Source organism: Pleurodeles waltl, chromosome 5 (assembly GCF_031143425.1).
Source record: "Pleurodeles waltl isolate 20211129_DDA chromosome 5, aPleWal1.hap1.20221129, whole genome shotgun sequence".
NCBI classification, from domain to species: Eukaryota; Metazoa; Chordata; class Amphibia; order Caudata; family Salamandridae; genus Pleurodeles; species Pleurodeles waltl.
The window spans coordinates 160125403-160142931 of record NC_090444.1 but is presented as its reverse complement, the minus strand read 5'-3'; the positions used below and the strand labels follow the sequence as shown (position 1 = coordinate 160142931).

Below are 17529 nucleotides of genomic sequence, written 5' to 3'. Positions count from 1 at the left end.
CTAATCATAAATAGTGGTATGTCACAGGATAGTATAGGAAATTTCTCAATCATAGCCTCCTAGGAAAAACCAAACATTGTTAACTGCTGTATGAAATGCTATTTCCTCTTATATGGTACTTATAACCTACATTACCATGGCGCCAAGTGATGTCATATCTTACAGGCACATCAAAAGGTCAATTCAAAATGAGAAATATGAGCGGTGAGGACACGCTCTGTTATACTTAGCCATAGGGTAAATATAAAGAAAAAGGGCCCAACCATAATATGTATGTTATGGTGACCCAACTGCATTTAATAGGGGCCTCCCCGTAGCATTGTTTCAACTGACACCAATCCACACATGCACAACTACATATAGACAGACAAGGAATGCAATTGTTCAACTTGCTTGCAGAAGAGACTGCCATTGTGCAATATTGAAGGGCACAAAACTCTATATATAATAATATATATCGATATATACCACCTGGCATAACAGCCTGAGCCAATCTTAAACACCATGCTCCATTGACGGGAAACAAACAACGCCCGCTATCAGTATAGTGCCAAATATAAACAGCGAGGGTGAGAGGATCTATTAGGCCCGACTCCCCAGGTTGGCTGACAATTCGTAAATTCCTTAAAGCCACATATCTGAATCTGAAACTAGAGACAAAAATATTAGACCCAAACCCTGTTAACTTCCTACTTCGTCAGGGGGTAGGTCATGCCTTCACACCTACACTTGTCTCCCCATAGTGCTGCCGCATCTGCTCACATTGTTGACCCATCTAAAGACACAATGTTTGCATGATATAACGCCTGTCACTGCGCCTTGAGATGATGGGAAATGTAGTCCCCAGGCACATGGCATTTCGTCTGTGAGTGCCTGTACTTTCTTGCTATTAATTAGATGCGTCACACTCTATTACTCTTTGGTCCATTACAGAAATGTGTGGATCAAGTTGTGTGACCCGCGTATTTCCTATTAATAAATGGGCCAATATAGACCTCCAGTCTTCCAGCAGGGGATCAACAGATGTTAAAGGATGTCACACTAGACCTGTCTGCATTGAAAGTGAACCACCAGCTGGAGAGGTTCTTCAGTTGAGGCCAGATCCAAAAGCAATAGTGATGGATGAGTTTCTCCAGAATTGGAGTCAAGAGAAAGGGTCTGCATTTCCCTCCTTCGCCATGATCACAAGATTATCAGCTCAAGTGAACATTGAAGGCAGAATTAGTCACCATGCTGAGTTGGAGATCGGAAGTCTGTTATCCAGTTCTCTCCAATCCTTTTTCCCTTATTTCGAGATCTCCTCCTGGATCCTCAAGGGAACCTGCATCACCTTGTGTTGAAAGGACAATGTTAGCTCGTGGCATGGAGGATTACAGGAACAATGGAAAGTCCCTGAACTGTCTCAAGATGCTCAAGGTCTGTTATCAAAGGGTTGGGTTGATGGAACAACTAAGATACAGGTCCGGCTCGTTGAGATGGTTAGGTTGGTGCCTTCAGCGGGACGTGGATCCAGTGGGGTGCAACGCTGTGCCAATCCTGGATTTTTGTTATCTTCAGAACTGGATAGTATGGATTAAAGATCAGTGAATACACTCTGGTCTGCTTTATTGGCAGGATGCCCACCCGTTAGATGGTTCCCTGGTTGGAGAGCACCTACTGGTAGGGAAACTGATGAAAGGAATATGTTTTTCCCTTTTGCCGGAACCCAAGTACTCAGCCTTTTGTTTGGCCTCTTCTTGTCCTGGCAGAGCAATAAATATAATTCCAGGAAGGAACTGTCAGGTAAGCTGGCCATGTTGCTGTGCCTAATCTCCTGCAGTAAGGTCTCAGATGTCAGAGCACTGGATGTTGCTGGTAGGGTTTTCACCGCAGAGGGGGTGTTACATTCCATGTATCTAGATGGACAAAGTGAAATTCAAGATTGATTTCTTACCCAGCATTTACTGATCACTCTAAATTGCGTGTTGTGAGGGGCCAATTGGAGGACATCCTGAATGCTGTGGATTGCTCCTCAGATTCAATGTTTAAAAGGTTTTACTAGAAACCAGTTGTAGCTATGGCAACATTGGTGGTAACTAAGCTTTAAAGCATAATCTTTGCCTCTAATGTAGGAGGCTGGCCTGGTTTGTAGTGGGTACCTAACGTACTTACACCTTATACCAGGTCCAGTTATCCCTTATTAGTGAAATGCAGGCAGTGTTCTAGCAGCTTAGGCTGTCTAGAGGTAGTTGTAGCAGAGCAGCTTAGCTGAACCAGGAGACATGCAAAGCTCCCGCAATACCACTATAGTTACACAGTACTTATACACAATAAATGACAATACTCAGTGTTACCAAAAATAAAGGTACTTTACTTTAGTGACACAAGGCCAAAAATATCTTACAGACAATACTCCTTCTCTAGGTTAGTATTATACACAATATATACACTAGAGACCAAAATCAGGTAAGTAAATAGTCATAGAATGGTGCAAACAGTAGACAATACAATAGATTGCAATAAGCCTAGGGGCAACACAAACCATATACTAAGAAAGTGGAATGCGAATCCCAAATTCCCCCCTAGGCAAATGTAGTGTATATAGGGGCGCTGGGAGTTTAAGACAACACCAAAGGTAAGTAAAATACAACACCCCAGAGCCCACGCAAGTAGGAGTAAAGTATTGCAAGTTTCCTCAGGACACACTACAAGTCGTGATAAGAGTTATTGCAAGAACCTAGCAAGACTGCAAGCAACAAATGGTGGACTCCTGGAACTGAAGACCCATGAAGAGAAGAGACCAAGTCCAGAAGTCGCAGAAGATTCCAGGAAGGACAGGAGCCCCTGCCAACCTAGAAGATGGTGCAAAAGAGGATCCTCCGGTTAGAAGAAGTCTGCAGAAGAGTACCAAAGAAGATGGCTGCGGGTTCCTGCATGGTGCAGGAGATGTCCCACGTCACGATGTTGGATGCAGGCTGTTTGCGTCGCTGGATTCGTCCAACAAGCCTTGGTTCAAGCAAGGTCGCGGTTTGCGTCAAAATGGCGCTGCCAGGACCCAGGAGGGACCTGGGGGCCTCAACTCGGACTGAGAAGGCAAAGGGGGCTTCCAACACTCGGGAGAGCCCACAGATGACCAGGCAGCACCCACGGGAGTCCCAGGACACGGAGACAAAGAAGGTGCAAAATATGGTTGGTGCAGCACAACAAAAGAAGGTCCCAGGCTGAACAACTCAGCGTCGCAGGATGGAGTGCTGGGGACCTGGGCTACACTGTGCACAAAGGATTCTGGGAAGAAGTGCACAGAAGCCCAAGGAGCTGGAGATGACGCTGTGCACAGGGGTACTGTCCTAAACCGGGAAGGCAAGCTCTTACCTCCACCAAAGTTGAACAGCTGGACCTTAGAACAGTCTGGGTCGAGTTACTCCACCACCTGTGTTCCAGGGAGCATGCTCGTCATCAGGAGAAGAGCCCCAGAGAACCGGTCGTCATCGCAGAAGGTGTCTGCAAGGAGCAGGGAAGTGACTCCGTCACTCCACGGGAGATTCCTTCAGTTCTTCTGGTGCAGGGTGAAGACAGGGAGTCCTAAGAGCGTGCACACCTTGGAAACTGTTGCAAATGCTGGTGGGAGCTGAAGTTGAAGGTCACAGGAGTCATCCTAGATACTTTGTTGCAGTTACAGCAGTTCCTGGGAGCAGTCTGCTGTTGATCCGATGGTCAGAAGCTGAAGCAGAGGATTCATGGAGAAGTGTTGCAAGCTGAATCTGAGGAAACACCCTGAGAAGAGACCCTAAATAGCCCTGAGCGGGGGATTGGCTACCTACCCAGGTATGCATCTATCAGGAGGTGTGTCTGACGTCACTTGCTGGCACTGGCCACTCAGAGGTCTCCAGAGTGTTCCCACACCTTGGAATCCAAGATGGCTAACGCGAGGGACATACTGGATGAGCTTTGGGCACCACACCTGGGGTGGTGATGGACAGGGGAGTGGTCACTCTCTTTTTCTTTGTCCAGTTTTGTGCCAGAGCAGTGACTGGGGGTCCCTGAACCGGTGTAGACTGGCTTATGCAAGGAGGGCACCGTCTGTGCCCTTCAAAGCATTTCCAGAGGCTCTGGGAGGCTACCACTCCCAAGCCTGTAACACCTATTTCCAAAGGGAGAGGGTGTAATTCCCTCCATACAAAAGGAAATGCTTTGTTCTGCCTTCCTGGGACTGAGCTGCTCAGACCCGAGGAGGGCAGAAACCCATCTGAGGTGGCAGCAGCTGGGGCTACAGTGGAAACCTCAGAGAGCTGGTTTGGCAGTACTGGGGGTCCATGGTGGAGCCCCCAAGATGCATGGGATTGGCCCCCCATTACCAGATTTGGAATGGGGGGGACAATTCCATGATCTTAGACACCTCACATGGCCATATTCGGAGTTAACATTGTGAAGCTACATATATGTATTGACATATATGTAGTGCACACGTGTAATGGTATCCCGCACTCACAAAGACTGCGAAATTGGCCCTGGACAGTGTGGGGGCACGTTTGCTAGTGCAAGGGTGCCCTCGCACTTGCCTTCAGTAAATGAAGGTTAGGCATATAGGTGACTCATAAGTTACTTAAGTGCAGTGAAAATGGCTGTAAAATAGTGTGTGCACTATTTCACTCAGGCTGCAGTGGCAGTCCTGAAGAAAGGTTTGTCTGAGCTCCTTATCGGTGGCAAAAGAAATGTTGCAGCCCATAAGCATCTTCTGGAACCCCAGTGCCCTGGGTACCTAGGTACAATATACTAGGGACTTATACGGTTGGTCCAGTGTGCCAATTGGAATATGAAGTTACTAAACTATAGTAACTAATTTGAAGTGGAGAGAGCATAAGCACTGGAGTTCTGGTTAGCAGAACTTCAGTGACACAGTTAAGCATACTGACAACACACACATTAGGCCACAAACTATGAGGCAAAACATACTGACAAACAGGCAGCAATTGAGGGTAACATGCCAAGAAAGATGGTACTTTCCTACACTCTTGTCCTGAAAGAGAATAAAAAACTTCTTAGGTTTCAAGACAGAAAGTTTCAATTCTATTCAGAACAGTGAAAGGTGCGTAATGTGTGCCAGCATCTCCAGAATAAAGAATCATGTTTTTTGTATAATTTACACTGGGGTCACAAGAGCTGGCAGTGGGAAGTTGTTAGTGGAGACTTGGTTGCTAGACATTTGGATGATGGAAAGGTAGTAGGCCAGGATGTTGTTGAGAAAACAGTGGCCTTGTAGACAAACATGCAGTACGCCGGCTTGCTGACAAGAGCTTTTCTAAAAATGGTATGGTATGGAGGGGCAACAATATCTCTGTCTACAAGGATTTAGGAAGCTCCACAAGAAGAGATTATGCTGATGATGAATTAGCAGCTGTGAATGGTAGGCTCTATCTAAATGGCTACCTAGGTCAGACTGGTGCCGTTTATATTTTAACCCACTTTTCAATTTATCTACTCCTTTATCTTTTAGTCTAGGAGAGGACATCAAAGATTTTTCCTGCTTGCATATGGTCAGGGGTATACCTTGGCCAATTCTACACAAAAATATTCTCTCTCATTAAAATAACTAAAGAAGAAAGATAAAAAGAACATCAGTGTTATTTGTCAATAGGTTTGGAGATGAACCCTTATAAATGTCAATGTTCCTGATGATGGTGCATGCTAAGTCAACAGATACATTCACAGCAAATGTCATCCATCCACAAGCACGTTTTTCACTAGCCAAACTGACATTCATTGAAAAGAAACCTCTGTCTTCTTTTGTAAATTCAGCCATGACTTTGCAGTTCAGTCCCAGACGCTCACGACAGAAGCCCAGTATCTCTTGGTATTGCTGCCAGAGGCAGTGGGAAACACTCTGTTAAACATGGAAGAGTTATATAAATATTTTGGATACATTCTACAGGAATTTATTGCAAAGTAGTGCTGCAAATTTCCTCTCAGAAACAAACAAAGAGCTGTTTCTGAAGATACTGAGTAAATAAGTTGTTAATGTCAATACGTTTTTCTTTACTTATACTGAGAATTGCCAGCCTGTGGATGTAAAATAATTCAAAGCATGTGAATTTATGAAAGTTTCAATGTGGACACCACAGAAGCTACAATCCTTGAATTCCGAAATACAGGAGATCTATGCACGGAAGCAAAAGGCTATCTGCTCGGATTACCTTCTACCCTTTACTAGACTTGACCCAAGGGTAGGTCGCTCCCCCTGCCGCTGCAGCTCCTCCAGGTTCCTGAGTTCCTGAGACCCTCCTCACAGTAAGTACCCCCCCACCTCCCAGCCCCTCGCTCTGCCCCGTGCTACTCACCCTCTCTCCTGCTTCTTTTCTTCTTCTCTGTTCTTCCTCCTCGCTCCTCGTCTGTAATCTTCTTCTGTACTCTTCTTTTCCCCGTCTTCACTCTCCTTCTCTCTTCTTCCGTGTGCTTCTCAGCCTCTCCTGTCGCCTCTCTTCCTCCTCATCTTCTTCTGTGGTCTTCTGCCCTCTGTTCTTCGTTTTCTGTGTGTTCTTCTGTGTTCTTCTGTGTTCCGGTCTTCCGGTCTTCCGTTCTTCTGTCTTCCGGTCTTCCGGTCTTCTGCCTTCGGCTCTTCTGCCTCCTCCGTCGTCTTCTCCCCGCGCCTGCCCTCCTGCTCCTGCCTCATCCCCCTCCCTCACTCATATCCCCCTCTCTATCTCCCCTATCTATCCCGTTCACTATCTACCTCCCTCACACCTCCTATCTACCTATCTCTCTATCCCACTATCTAACTCCCTCACTCTCCACCTCCTCCTATCTTCCTATCTCTCTATCTATTTCTCTATCTATCGATTTCTCTATCTATCTATTTTTCTATCTCTCCCCCCCTCCCGCCACCCCCTCTATTACCTATCTTCCTATCCTCTCACTCTACCTCTCACCCTCACCCACCTCTACAACCCCCCTCCCCTATCTTCACAACCCTACTCCTATCTTTCTCCCTAATCTCCTAAACCTCCTAACACTCACCCCCTCCACCCTTAAACCCCCCTCCTCCAGCTCTTCTCACTCTACCTGTCCCCCCCTCCCTCGCGCTTTACCGCCGCGACCTCCTGCACGCCCCCGCCCCCCAGCTCCCATTCGCCCCCAGCTGACCCCTCCCCCCCCTCCTACCTCATATGGCGGCCGCTGCGCGACAGTGGTAGCGACCCTTGACCCAAGGGTAGGTCACTCCCCCTGCCGCTGCAGCTCCTCCAGGTTCCTGAGTTCCTGAGACCCTCCTCACAGTAAGTACCTCCCAGCCCCTCGCTCTGCCCCGCGCTACTCACCCTCTCTCCTGCTCCTGCTTCTTTTCTTCTTTTCTTCTTCTCTGTTCTTCCTCCTCGCTCCTCGTCTGTAATCTTCTTCTGTACTCTTCTTTTCCCCGTCTTCTCTCGTCTTCTCTCTTCTTCTGTGTGCTTCTCAGCCTCTCCTGTCGCCTCTCTTCCTCCTCATCTTCTTCTGTGGTCTTCTGCCCTCTGTTCTTCGTTTTCTGTATCTTCTTCTGTGTTCTTCTGTGGTCTTCTGCCCTCTGTTCTTCCTTTTCTGTATCTTCTTCTGTGTTCTTCTGTGGTCTTCTGCCCTCTGTTCTTCGTTTTCTGTATCTTCTTCTGCGTTCTTCTGTTCTTCTGCCTCCTCCGTCGTCTTCTCCCTGCGCCTGCCCTCCTGCTCCTGCCTCATCCCCCTCCCTCACTCGCATCCCCCTCTCTATCTCCCCTATCTAACCCGTTCACAATCTACCTCCCTCACTCCTCCTATCTACCTATCTCTCTATCCCACTATCTAACTCCCTCACTCTCCACCTCCTCCTATCTTCCTATCTCTCTATCTATTTCTCTATCTATCGATTTCTCTATCTATTTTCTCTATCTATTTTTCTATCTCTCCCCCCCTCCCGCCACCCCCTCTATTACCTATCTTCCTATCCTCTCACTCTACCTCTCACCCTCACCCACCTCTACAACCCCCCCTCCCCTATCTTCACAACCCTACTCCTATCTTTCTCCCTAATCTCCTAAACCTCCTAACACTCACCCCCCTCCACCCTTAAATCCCCCTCCCCCAGCTCTTCTCACTCTACCTCTCCCCCCTCCCTCGCGCTTTCCCGCCGCGACCTCCTGCACGCCCCCACCCCCCAGCTCCCATTCGCCCCCAGCTGACCCCTCCCCCACCTCATATGGCTGCTGCTGTGCGACCACGCAGCGGGCGCGCCGCTGGCGCGCCAGAGGCGCACCAGAGGCAAGCCCGTCTGCGCCTGTCTGCCCCTGGCCCGCGCCCAGCGCCACAACCCCTGGTCCCCAGCTCTCCCAAGCCCCGCTGATCCGCTACGACCCCACCACCCTCCACGCCCTCAACCCAGGACGCTCCAACACCTGCTTCCAAGCTCACCCCAAACGCACCCATGGACCCTTCGCCTGCAACTCCTGCAAACGCATCTTCCACCACGCAACTACCACGACCACAAGCCCACGCGCCATCAACCACCTCAAGTGCATCCTAGTCAACGCTCGCTCCGTCCACAAACACGCCGTTGAACTCTGGGACCTCCTGGACTCCACAGGACGTCGCCTTCATCACGGAGACCAGGATGAACGCCTCCTCTGCTCCAGACATCGCCACCGCCATCCCCGAAGGCTACAAGATCTCCAGGAAAGACCGCACCAACCAAGCAGGAGGAGGTATCGCCATCGTCTTCAAAGACTCCATCAGCGTCACCATCTCCACCGAAGACACCCCTCTCGCCGCTGAACACCTGCATTTTCAGATTCGCACAGACCCGAGGACCACCCTCAGAGGATCCCTCGTCTACCGTCCTCCCGGACCACGCGCCCCTTTCAGCGACGCCATCGCCGACTTCATCTCCCCGCACGCCCTCGCCTCACCGGACTACATCCTCCTAGGCGACCTCAACTTCCATCTGGAACAAAACAACGACCCCAACACCACCACCCTGCTCGACAACCTCGCCAACCTCGGCCTCAAACAACTGGTGAACACCGCCACCCACATCGCCGGACACACGCTCGACCCTATCTTCTCTGCCAGCAAACACGTCTTCTTCAGCCACACCTCCGCCCTACACTGGACCGACCACAGCTGCGTCCACTTCACATTCCGACGCGAGACCCGCCACCTCCGCACTCAACCCATCCCTCGTCGACAGTGGAACAAGATCCCTGAAGAGCAACTCCTCTCCGCACTCGCCGCCAACCAATCCACCCTCACCACCGACCCCAACGACGCAGCCCTCAACCTCACAAACTGGATCTCCAACTGCGCAGACAACCTTGCTCCCCTCAAACGCACGCATCGACAGACCAACACCAAAAAACCTCTCTGGTTCTCTGACACCCTCAAAGAATCTAAGAAAACTTGTCGCGCCCTTGAGAAAGCCTGGCGCAAGGACCACACCGCTGACAACATGACCGCCCTCAAGAACGCTACCCGCGAACACCACCACCTGATCCGCGCTGCCAAAAGGAACTTTTTCACCGACAGACTGGACAAAAACAGCCACAACAGCAGAGAACTTTTCAGCATTGTCAAGGAGTTCTCCAACCCCAACGCCAACGCCAACGCCGTCACGCCCTCACAGGATTTGTGCGAATCCCTCGCCACTTTCTTCCATCGCAAGATCAGCGACCTCCACGACAGCTTCGGACACCAGACCCAACCAAACACCACCGAACCCGCATCCCCGGCCATCACCCTCAACAACTGGACCCACATCAACACGGAAGAAACCAAATCCATCATGAACTCTATCCACTCCGGCGCCCCTTCGGACCCCTGCCCGCACTTCATCTTTAACAAAGCCGACGACATCATCGCCCCGCACCTCCAGACCGTCATCAACTCTTCTTTTTCTTCTGCTACCTTCCCCGAATGCTGGAAACACGCCGAAGTCAACGCTCTACTAAAGAAACCTACAGCTGACCCGAGCGACATGAAAAACTTTCTGCCTTTCCCAGCCAAAGTAATAGAGAAGACCGTCAACAAACAGCTGACCACCTTCCTGGAAGACAACAATCTGCTCGATCCCTCACAAACCGGATTCCGAACCAACCACAGCACTGAAACCGCCCTCATCTCAGTCACAGACGACATCAGAACCCTGATGGACAACGGTGAAACAGTCGCCCTCATTCTTCTCGACCTCTCGGCTGCCTTTGACACCGTCTGTCACCGCACCCTAATCACCCGCCTCCGCTCCACCGGGATCCAAGGACAGGCCCTGGACTGGATCGCCTCCTTCCTCGCAAACCGTTCCCAAAGAGTTTACCTCCCTCCGTTTCGCTCAGAACCCACCGAGATCATCTGCGGCGTACCTCAAGGCTCATCGCTCAGCCCGACACTCTTCAATGTCTACATGAGCCCCCTCGCCAACATCGTACGCAAGCACGACATCATCATCACCTCCTACGCCGACGACACCCAATTTATACTCTCCCTCACCAAGGACCCCGCCAGCGCCAAGACCAACCTACAAGAGGGTATGAAGGACGTCGCAGATTGGATGAGGCTCAGCCGCCTAAAGCTGAACTCTGAAAAAACGGAAGTCCTCATCCTCGGCAACACCCCGTCCGCCTGGGACGACTCCTGGTGGCCCACGGCCCTCGGCACCGCACCGACCCCCACAGACCACGCCCGCAACCTCGGCTTCATCTTGGACCCTCTTCTCACCATGACCAAGCAAGTCAACGCCGTGTCCTCCGCCTGCTACCTCACCCTCCGCATGCTCCGCAAGATCTTCCGCTGGATCCCCGCCGACACCAGAAAAACCGTGACCCACGCCCTCATCACGAGCCGCCTGGACTACGGCAACACCCTCTACGCCGGGACCACAGCCAAACTCCAAAATCGCCTGCAACGCATTCAAAACGCCTCGGTCCGCCTCATCCTCGACGTACCCCGCAGCAGCCACATCTCCGCACACCTGAGACACCTGCATTGGCTCCCAGTCAGCAAAAGGATCACCTTCCGACTTCTCACCCACGCACACAAAGCCCTCCACGACAAGGGACCGGAATACCTCAACAGACGCCTCAGCTTCTACGTCCCCACCCGCCTCCTCCGCTCCTCTGGCCTCGCACTCGCTGCTGTCCCTCGCATCCGCCGCTCCACGGCGGGTGGGAGATCTTTCTCCTTCCTGGCGGCCAAGACCTGGAACTCCCTCCCCACCAGCCTCAGGACCACCCAGGACCACTCCGCTTTCCGGAGACTCCTAAAGACCTGGCTGTTCGAGCAGCGATAACCCCCCCTTTTTCCCCTAGCGCCATGAGACCCGCACGGGTGAGTAGCGCGCTTTATAAATGTTAATGATTTGATTTGACTAGACGGGGCAGATCACGGTGAATCAGAGCAGATGCTTCTGGCATACTTAGCCTTGAGTTAGAAGGGCTCCCTGGACCTCTGGAGGCCACAAGATTCACCACTTGGTTAACTATTAGTGGCCCACTGATTAATGGCCCATCCAAGGCTAAATATTACTGTGGGCCCCATGAACGTTCATTTAAGCACGGATGGAGCCATTCAACTCCAACCTTAAGATATCAATATGTATCGGATCTAACTAAATTACAACTGCCTTTTATCCTACGGTAAAATAAATCATAAAAAAAGAACTTGCCAACATGTCACACTTAGAAGATCTAGTTTGCAGGCATGCAAAGCACAGGTGGGCAAAACATTTAAAAAACATCCAAGCCCAAAATAATCCATTCACTAGTACAGAAAATACTTACTCGAACTGTGTAACCTCTAATCTTTCAACTCAACCTACACTGCAGTCCATCAGACGGAACCAAAAACCTCACGTATATTTCTGTGGTTAATTATTATAAGTAGTGCCCATAATGTTTATATTGTGATGGTGCACATCATGAAACAGATGAGTAACTAAATAAAAATGTTCTCTTCAGATATCCAAATACAAGTATCCATCGCCCACACAGGTAGACTAGTAAACAAGGCTGTCATCAGGTTACACTCACTTTATGAGTGCGGCTCAGAATGCTGGACGGCTGAAACCAAGGAGAGCCAGCTGAGGCAGATATGCAGACAAAATCAAAATGCAGAAACATAAAAGTCTCAGTGGCTCACAGAAGGGCAAACTCAACCTTTACACTTGGCTCAAAAGTTTGAACTACCAAGGTACAGTTTCTGAGACAACGATGAAGTGGCACAAGGTTGAAAATTAGAACAATGCAAACATGAAAATACTGCAATTAACTATTTTGTCATTACACAACTGAACACGAGGCACAATCTGGCAAATGCATTAGGGTTATATTCACCTTCAAATAATTGTTGACTCCTAAGTTCTTCATTCTGTCTGCAAACAAGTTGATATCGTCTATTTTGCTTTTTGGATGATGGAGCAAAATTTCAGTTCCTAGTTTCCAAATTACCTGAAAAATAACAAGATAGCATAGATATGGGTTAATTGTGAATTCAATGTCACAATATCCAGCCCAAAGTCTGAACATTGAAATAACAGAGAGCAGACATGGATGGAATCTAAACAGTTATTACGAACAAAAGCATGACTGGCTCATCAACAATTGCTAAAATTTAACATGAAGTGCCTTAGCAAGAGGCAATGCAGTAATTAACTTCCCTCTAGTGGTTAACACTTTTTTGTGATTATCTAACCTTTAGTACTCAAGGTAGTGTTGTAATGGCTGGCAGAAGAGGTGAGTCAAACAATAAGTCAATGAGTTTCGAAAGATCAATGGATGGCAAAAGCTGTAAACATACGGAGTAAAGAAGAGTCACAAGTTGCAGAACAGTGTGCTATCACTGGGGAATCACTGGAAACTGGAGTTTGTTCACACTAATTCGGAGGCTTGACTAGTGTACTGCTAGGTTTCCAAGTCAACAGGCAATTCGGAAACCCAACAACTCCTAGACATTTCTGAAACCTAGAGGTCCAGGGAATCCATGGTGGTGTGGCCTGTGTGGATCAGCATGTTTTTCAACCCAGAATGCCATGCAAATTACAAAGTATGGGTAAAGGCGGCCATTTTTGTCCATATATGTATGACAAAAAACTCAAGCAATTCGAGCCAATGGTCAAAGTCTTACCATTCTGCAACTGCATACTTCTCTCAACTGAAACCTCATTAGTGTGGAGCAAACTAATACACATGGTTATAACAGACCTGACTGTAACAATGTCAACACATCACAGACACCACACGGGCTTCACGCAATCTAAGTTCAGCCAGTAGTTGTTGAGGTTGTTAGGCCCAGCCATATAAGTGGAGTACCATTTTTATCAGAAGCGAGGTTAAAGAGAACAGTAGAACATTTGTTATCATCAACTGAGTTTCTCACTATGCTGGACCTACAAATGTAAGTCAGAGTACAAGAAAGACATTTTGGAAAATTCCCTCTAAATCACATCATAGTACAAGTATCCCCAAATTCAAAGTTGTACAAATCACCACTATTCTTTAGTTTATGATATGTTTCCTGCATACACTGCATTTCATTCATTAGATTTTACCAGAGTGATTGATGCATGGTCCGTAAACAATGAAAAATCATTATAAACTGCAGCTCAGTTGTTGACTGTTTGGAATGCTCTCGGACAACCCAAAAAAGCACACAACCCTGCAACCACAAGAGTATTATGGATGTAACAGTATGTAACTTTTGTAAATCGGCCATGAGTGAACAAAATTACAGATGAATACCTTGTCACCTGTTTCTATTTTTCCCCTACTTATTTTCATTGTTTTTTTAAATGTTTTTTTTTAATTCAAGGACAAGTTTGTTTGGGAAAACCATGAGCGATGTAAACAAATGACCAATTGAAGAATTCCAAATTTTATCTACTTGCCAGAAATGTTTAGTTTTCTGAGTTTATCAATTGATTATACACCTATTTCCATCACAAAAAAAGCACAAAAAAGAGCAGAAATTGACTATCACTTAAAAAAACGCATAAATGCATGAACAGGGTAGACACAGATTTGCGCTCGTGGGAAAAAGTTATGAAAGTTTAATTGCAAAGTGCCTCAAATATTGAAAAAGGGCTTAACACGGGGGGAGAAAGTGGAATGTGCAAGCGATAAAAAATTTTTTTTTAAAGTTATACATAGCAATGGACAGCTGCCATGCAATGGTATTGCACATAATGTACAGTTTTCAAGTTTGAATAAGACCACCACGTTTACAAGCAATATCTCTCATCTTGACTCCGTAAAACAAGGCCCACTATGCACAATACCATACCAAGATATTTGCTCGGTAAACATGACATGTTGTGGCATCTTTGAATCTCAAAATTTATGATTTAAAGTGAAAAAAAAAAAATCAATTAGGCCACTGGGTTCAGAAGCATTTGCTGAGTAGGATGCAGACAACCACAGAATAAATGAGTTGCAGGAGGTTCTTAGACCTATAATAAAAAGAAGGAAGAAATAAATTAAAGGGGAAAATGGAAAACCCTTGCAATATGGCAATATATGTCATCACTCACAAGGCAATAGAGCCAATCGGTTAAGCAGGCTGACCCACTGAGCCAAGCTATTTACTTTTACTCAAACAGACCACTAGAAGAATAAGGCTGACCTAACATTACTCCGTTCAAGTATACAAATGTATTTTTTTTTTAGGACTCGCTATGTTTTTAAGAGTATGGCAGGCAGCTTAGCCTGTCATTAATTACTAACGGGGTTTAGCACTTATGATCACAGTTCAAATGGTCTATGCCAAAGGAGGTAAAACCAGACTAAAAACCCTTTACTATTATGGTAATCTGTGATATTCCATGTAACAGAATACCTGTCTAAAGCCTTTAACACCTCGGGTGCCCAGGACGAGGTGGTCTCGCCCTCGGTCACGTTTGCCTAGGACGAGACCACCTCATCCTGGTACCAGCCCTCGGGGGAGCTCCCCCCGAAGGCCTCGCACCCCCCTCCAATGAGCAGTGATGGAAGGGGAATCGCTTCCCCTTCCTTCCCGACCCCCCATGACGTCTGATGAAGTCAGTGCACAATAACGTGCTGACCTCATCAGAGACCGCCCCCACCACGCTCGGAAGAGAAGTGCTTGCAGGGGGGCGGGAGAGGCATCAAAAGAAAGGAAAGGGCTTTTCTTTCCTTTCATGTCTCTCTTGAGCATTTCTGCGGCCTGATCGTGATGCAATCAGGATGCAGAAATGCCCACTAGACACCAGGGAGTGTGTTTTTTGATAAACAATAAAGGGGAGCGACCCCTTTGGCAAAGGTCACTCCCCTGGAGGGGCTTTTTTCTTTGCACCTAGTTTAATTAGGCTGATCTGCCCATGGGGGCACATTACTGTTGGCCATTTTTGCCCCCGTTGGGGGCAGATCAGCCTATTTTTGTAAGATCCATCTGCCCCCAAGGGGGTCAGAAAGCTCACCAGGGAAGATTTATTTAAAAAAAATACAAAAAAATACAAAAAAGAGAGGGTGGGGGTAAGGCCAATAATAGGTCAAATAAATTGGGAGAAAGCTGTTCTGCACACCAGTCGGTAGATGGGGCAATTACACCCAATCCACTCCCTAGGGGGGCAGAAAGCCTACTAGATGCCAGGTGATTTAAAGAAATAGTGGGGTGGTAGCTACCAACCAGTATGGGCATGGTTATGCCCCCACCCCAAATGAAGGGGGTAACAGTCTTTCAGCTCTCCCCCCACACACTAAAACATCTTATCCCATGGCAAGCAAGAGGACATTTGATTATTTTAGGTTTTGGTTTTACATTTGGGCCATGAGAGCTTGTCTAACTCTCAAAGTCGCCCCACTTGGAATGGTGAGGGCTGCACTTTTTGGACTTTGGGATGCTGCTGTGTAGAAAAATCTACGACACCTAGACACATCTGAAAACTAAACATCTGGGTGAGTCCAGGGTGATGTGCTTCACATGCACCCGCACCATTTTCTTACCCACAATGCCCTGCAAGCCTGCAACTTTGCTTGAAATAACACATTTTCCCCACATTTTTTGTGACGGAACCTTCCGGAATCTGCAGGAATCCCACAAAATTCCTACCACCCAGCATTGTCACACCTATGCCGAAAACAATTCTGCCCCACTTGTCAGCCTAAAAACATTTTTTTCCCCAAACTGCCCTTTTGGACCTGCTTTGGTTGCCCCTCATTTTCGACATGTTTTAGCTCTTCCCTGTCACAGGCACTTGGCCCACCTACACAAGAGAGGTTTCAGGAGAACGTTGGGTGGTAGGAAGTTTGGGCTGGTGTGGTGATCCCACACAGAAATGTGGGAAAAATTAATTTTTTTAGCTATATTTGAGGTTTGCTGAGGATTCTGGGTAAGAAAACACTGGGTGATCCACGCAAGTCACACCTCCCTGGACTCCTTTAGGTTTCTAGTTTTCAGAAATGTTTGGGTTTGATAGGTTTCCCTAAACGGCTGCTGATCCCAGACCCAAAAATGCAGGTGGCCCCCAACCCCGCAAAAACAGGTAGTTTTGTATTTGATTTTTTGATGTGTTCACATAGTGTTTTGGGACATTTCCTGATGCGGGCACTAGGCCTACCGACACAAGTGAGGTACCATTTTTACCAGGAGACCTGGTGGAATGCTCGGTTGATGGAAGTTTGTGGCTCCCCTCAGATTCTAGAACTTTGCAGCACCGCAATGTGAGGAAAAAGTGTTTTTTTAGCCAAATTTTGAGGTTTGCTAAGGATTTTGGGCAACAGAACCTGGTGAGAGCGCCACAAGTTACCCCATCCTGTGTTCCCCTAGGTGTCTAATTTTCAGAAATGTCCAGGTTTGCTAGGTTTTCCTAGGTGCCGGATGAGCAAGAGACCTAAATCCACAGCTACGCACTTTGCAAAAAACAGGTCCGTTTTCTTTGGGAAAATGGGATGTGTCCATGTTGTGTTTTGGGACCTTTCCTGCTGTGGGCACTAAGCCTACCTACATAAGTGAGGTGCCTTTTTTATCGGGAGACTTGGGGGAATGCTGGGTGGAAGAACATTTGTGGCTCCTCTCAGATTCCAGAACTTTTTCTCACCGTAATGTGAGGAAGTGTTCTTTTTGTGCCAAATTTTGAGGTTTGCAAAGGATTCTGGGTAGCAGAACCTGGTGAGAGCCCCACAAATCACCCATTCCCCTAGGTGTGTAGTATTAAAAAATTTATAGTTTTGCTCGATTTCCCTAGGTGCCGGCTGAGCTAAAGGCCAAAATCCACAGCTAGGCACTTTCCAAAAAACATGTGAGATTTTAATGTAAAAATGTGATGTGTCCATGTTTGCTGTCGCAGGCATTAGGCCTACCCACGCAAGTGAGGTACCATTTTCATCGGGAGACATGGGGGAACACAGAATAGAAGAACAAGTGTTAGTGCCCCTTGTCTTTCTCTACATTTTTTTCCTTCCAAACGTAAGACAGGGTGTAAAAAAGACGACCTGCCCTGCAATTCACATGCTAGTATGGGGACCCCGAATTCAGAGATGTGCAAATAACCACTGCTTCTCAACACCTTATCTTGTGCCCAAATACAAAGGTTTCCTTGATACCTATTTTGCA

General features: G+C 47.7%; 1 protein-coding gene across 2 annotated transcripts in view; it reads right to left on the bottom strand.

The window, feature by feature from the left end:
* TAF1A (TATA-box binding protein associated factor, RNA polymerase I subunit A) overlaps positions 1-17529 on the bottom strand; it is a 286512-nt gene that overhangs the window by 169492 nt on the left and 99491 nt on the right. For both annotated transcript variants that reach the window (XM_069233853.1, XM_069233854.1), the window contains exon 4: positions 12297-12410. In XM_069233853.1, coding sequence (XP_069089954.1) covers positions 12297-12410 — 114 coding nt within the window. The remainder of the gene's footprint in view (positions 1-12296; positions 12411-17529) is intronic.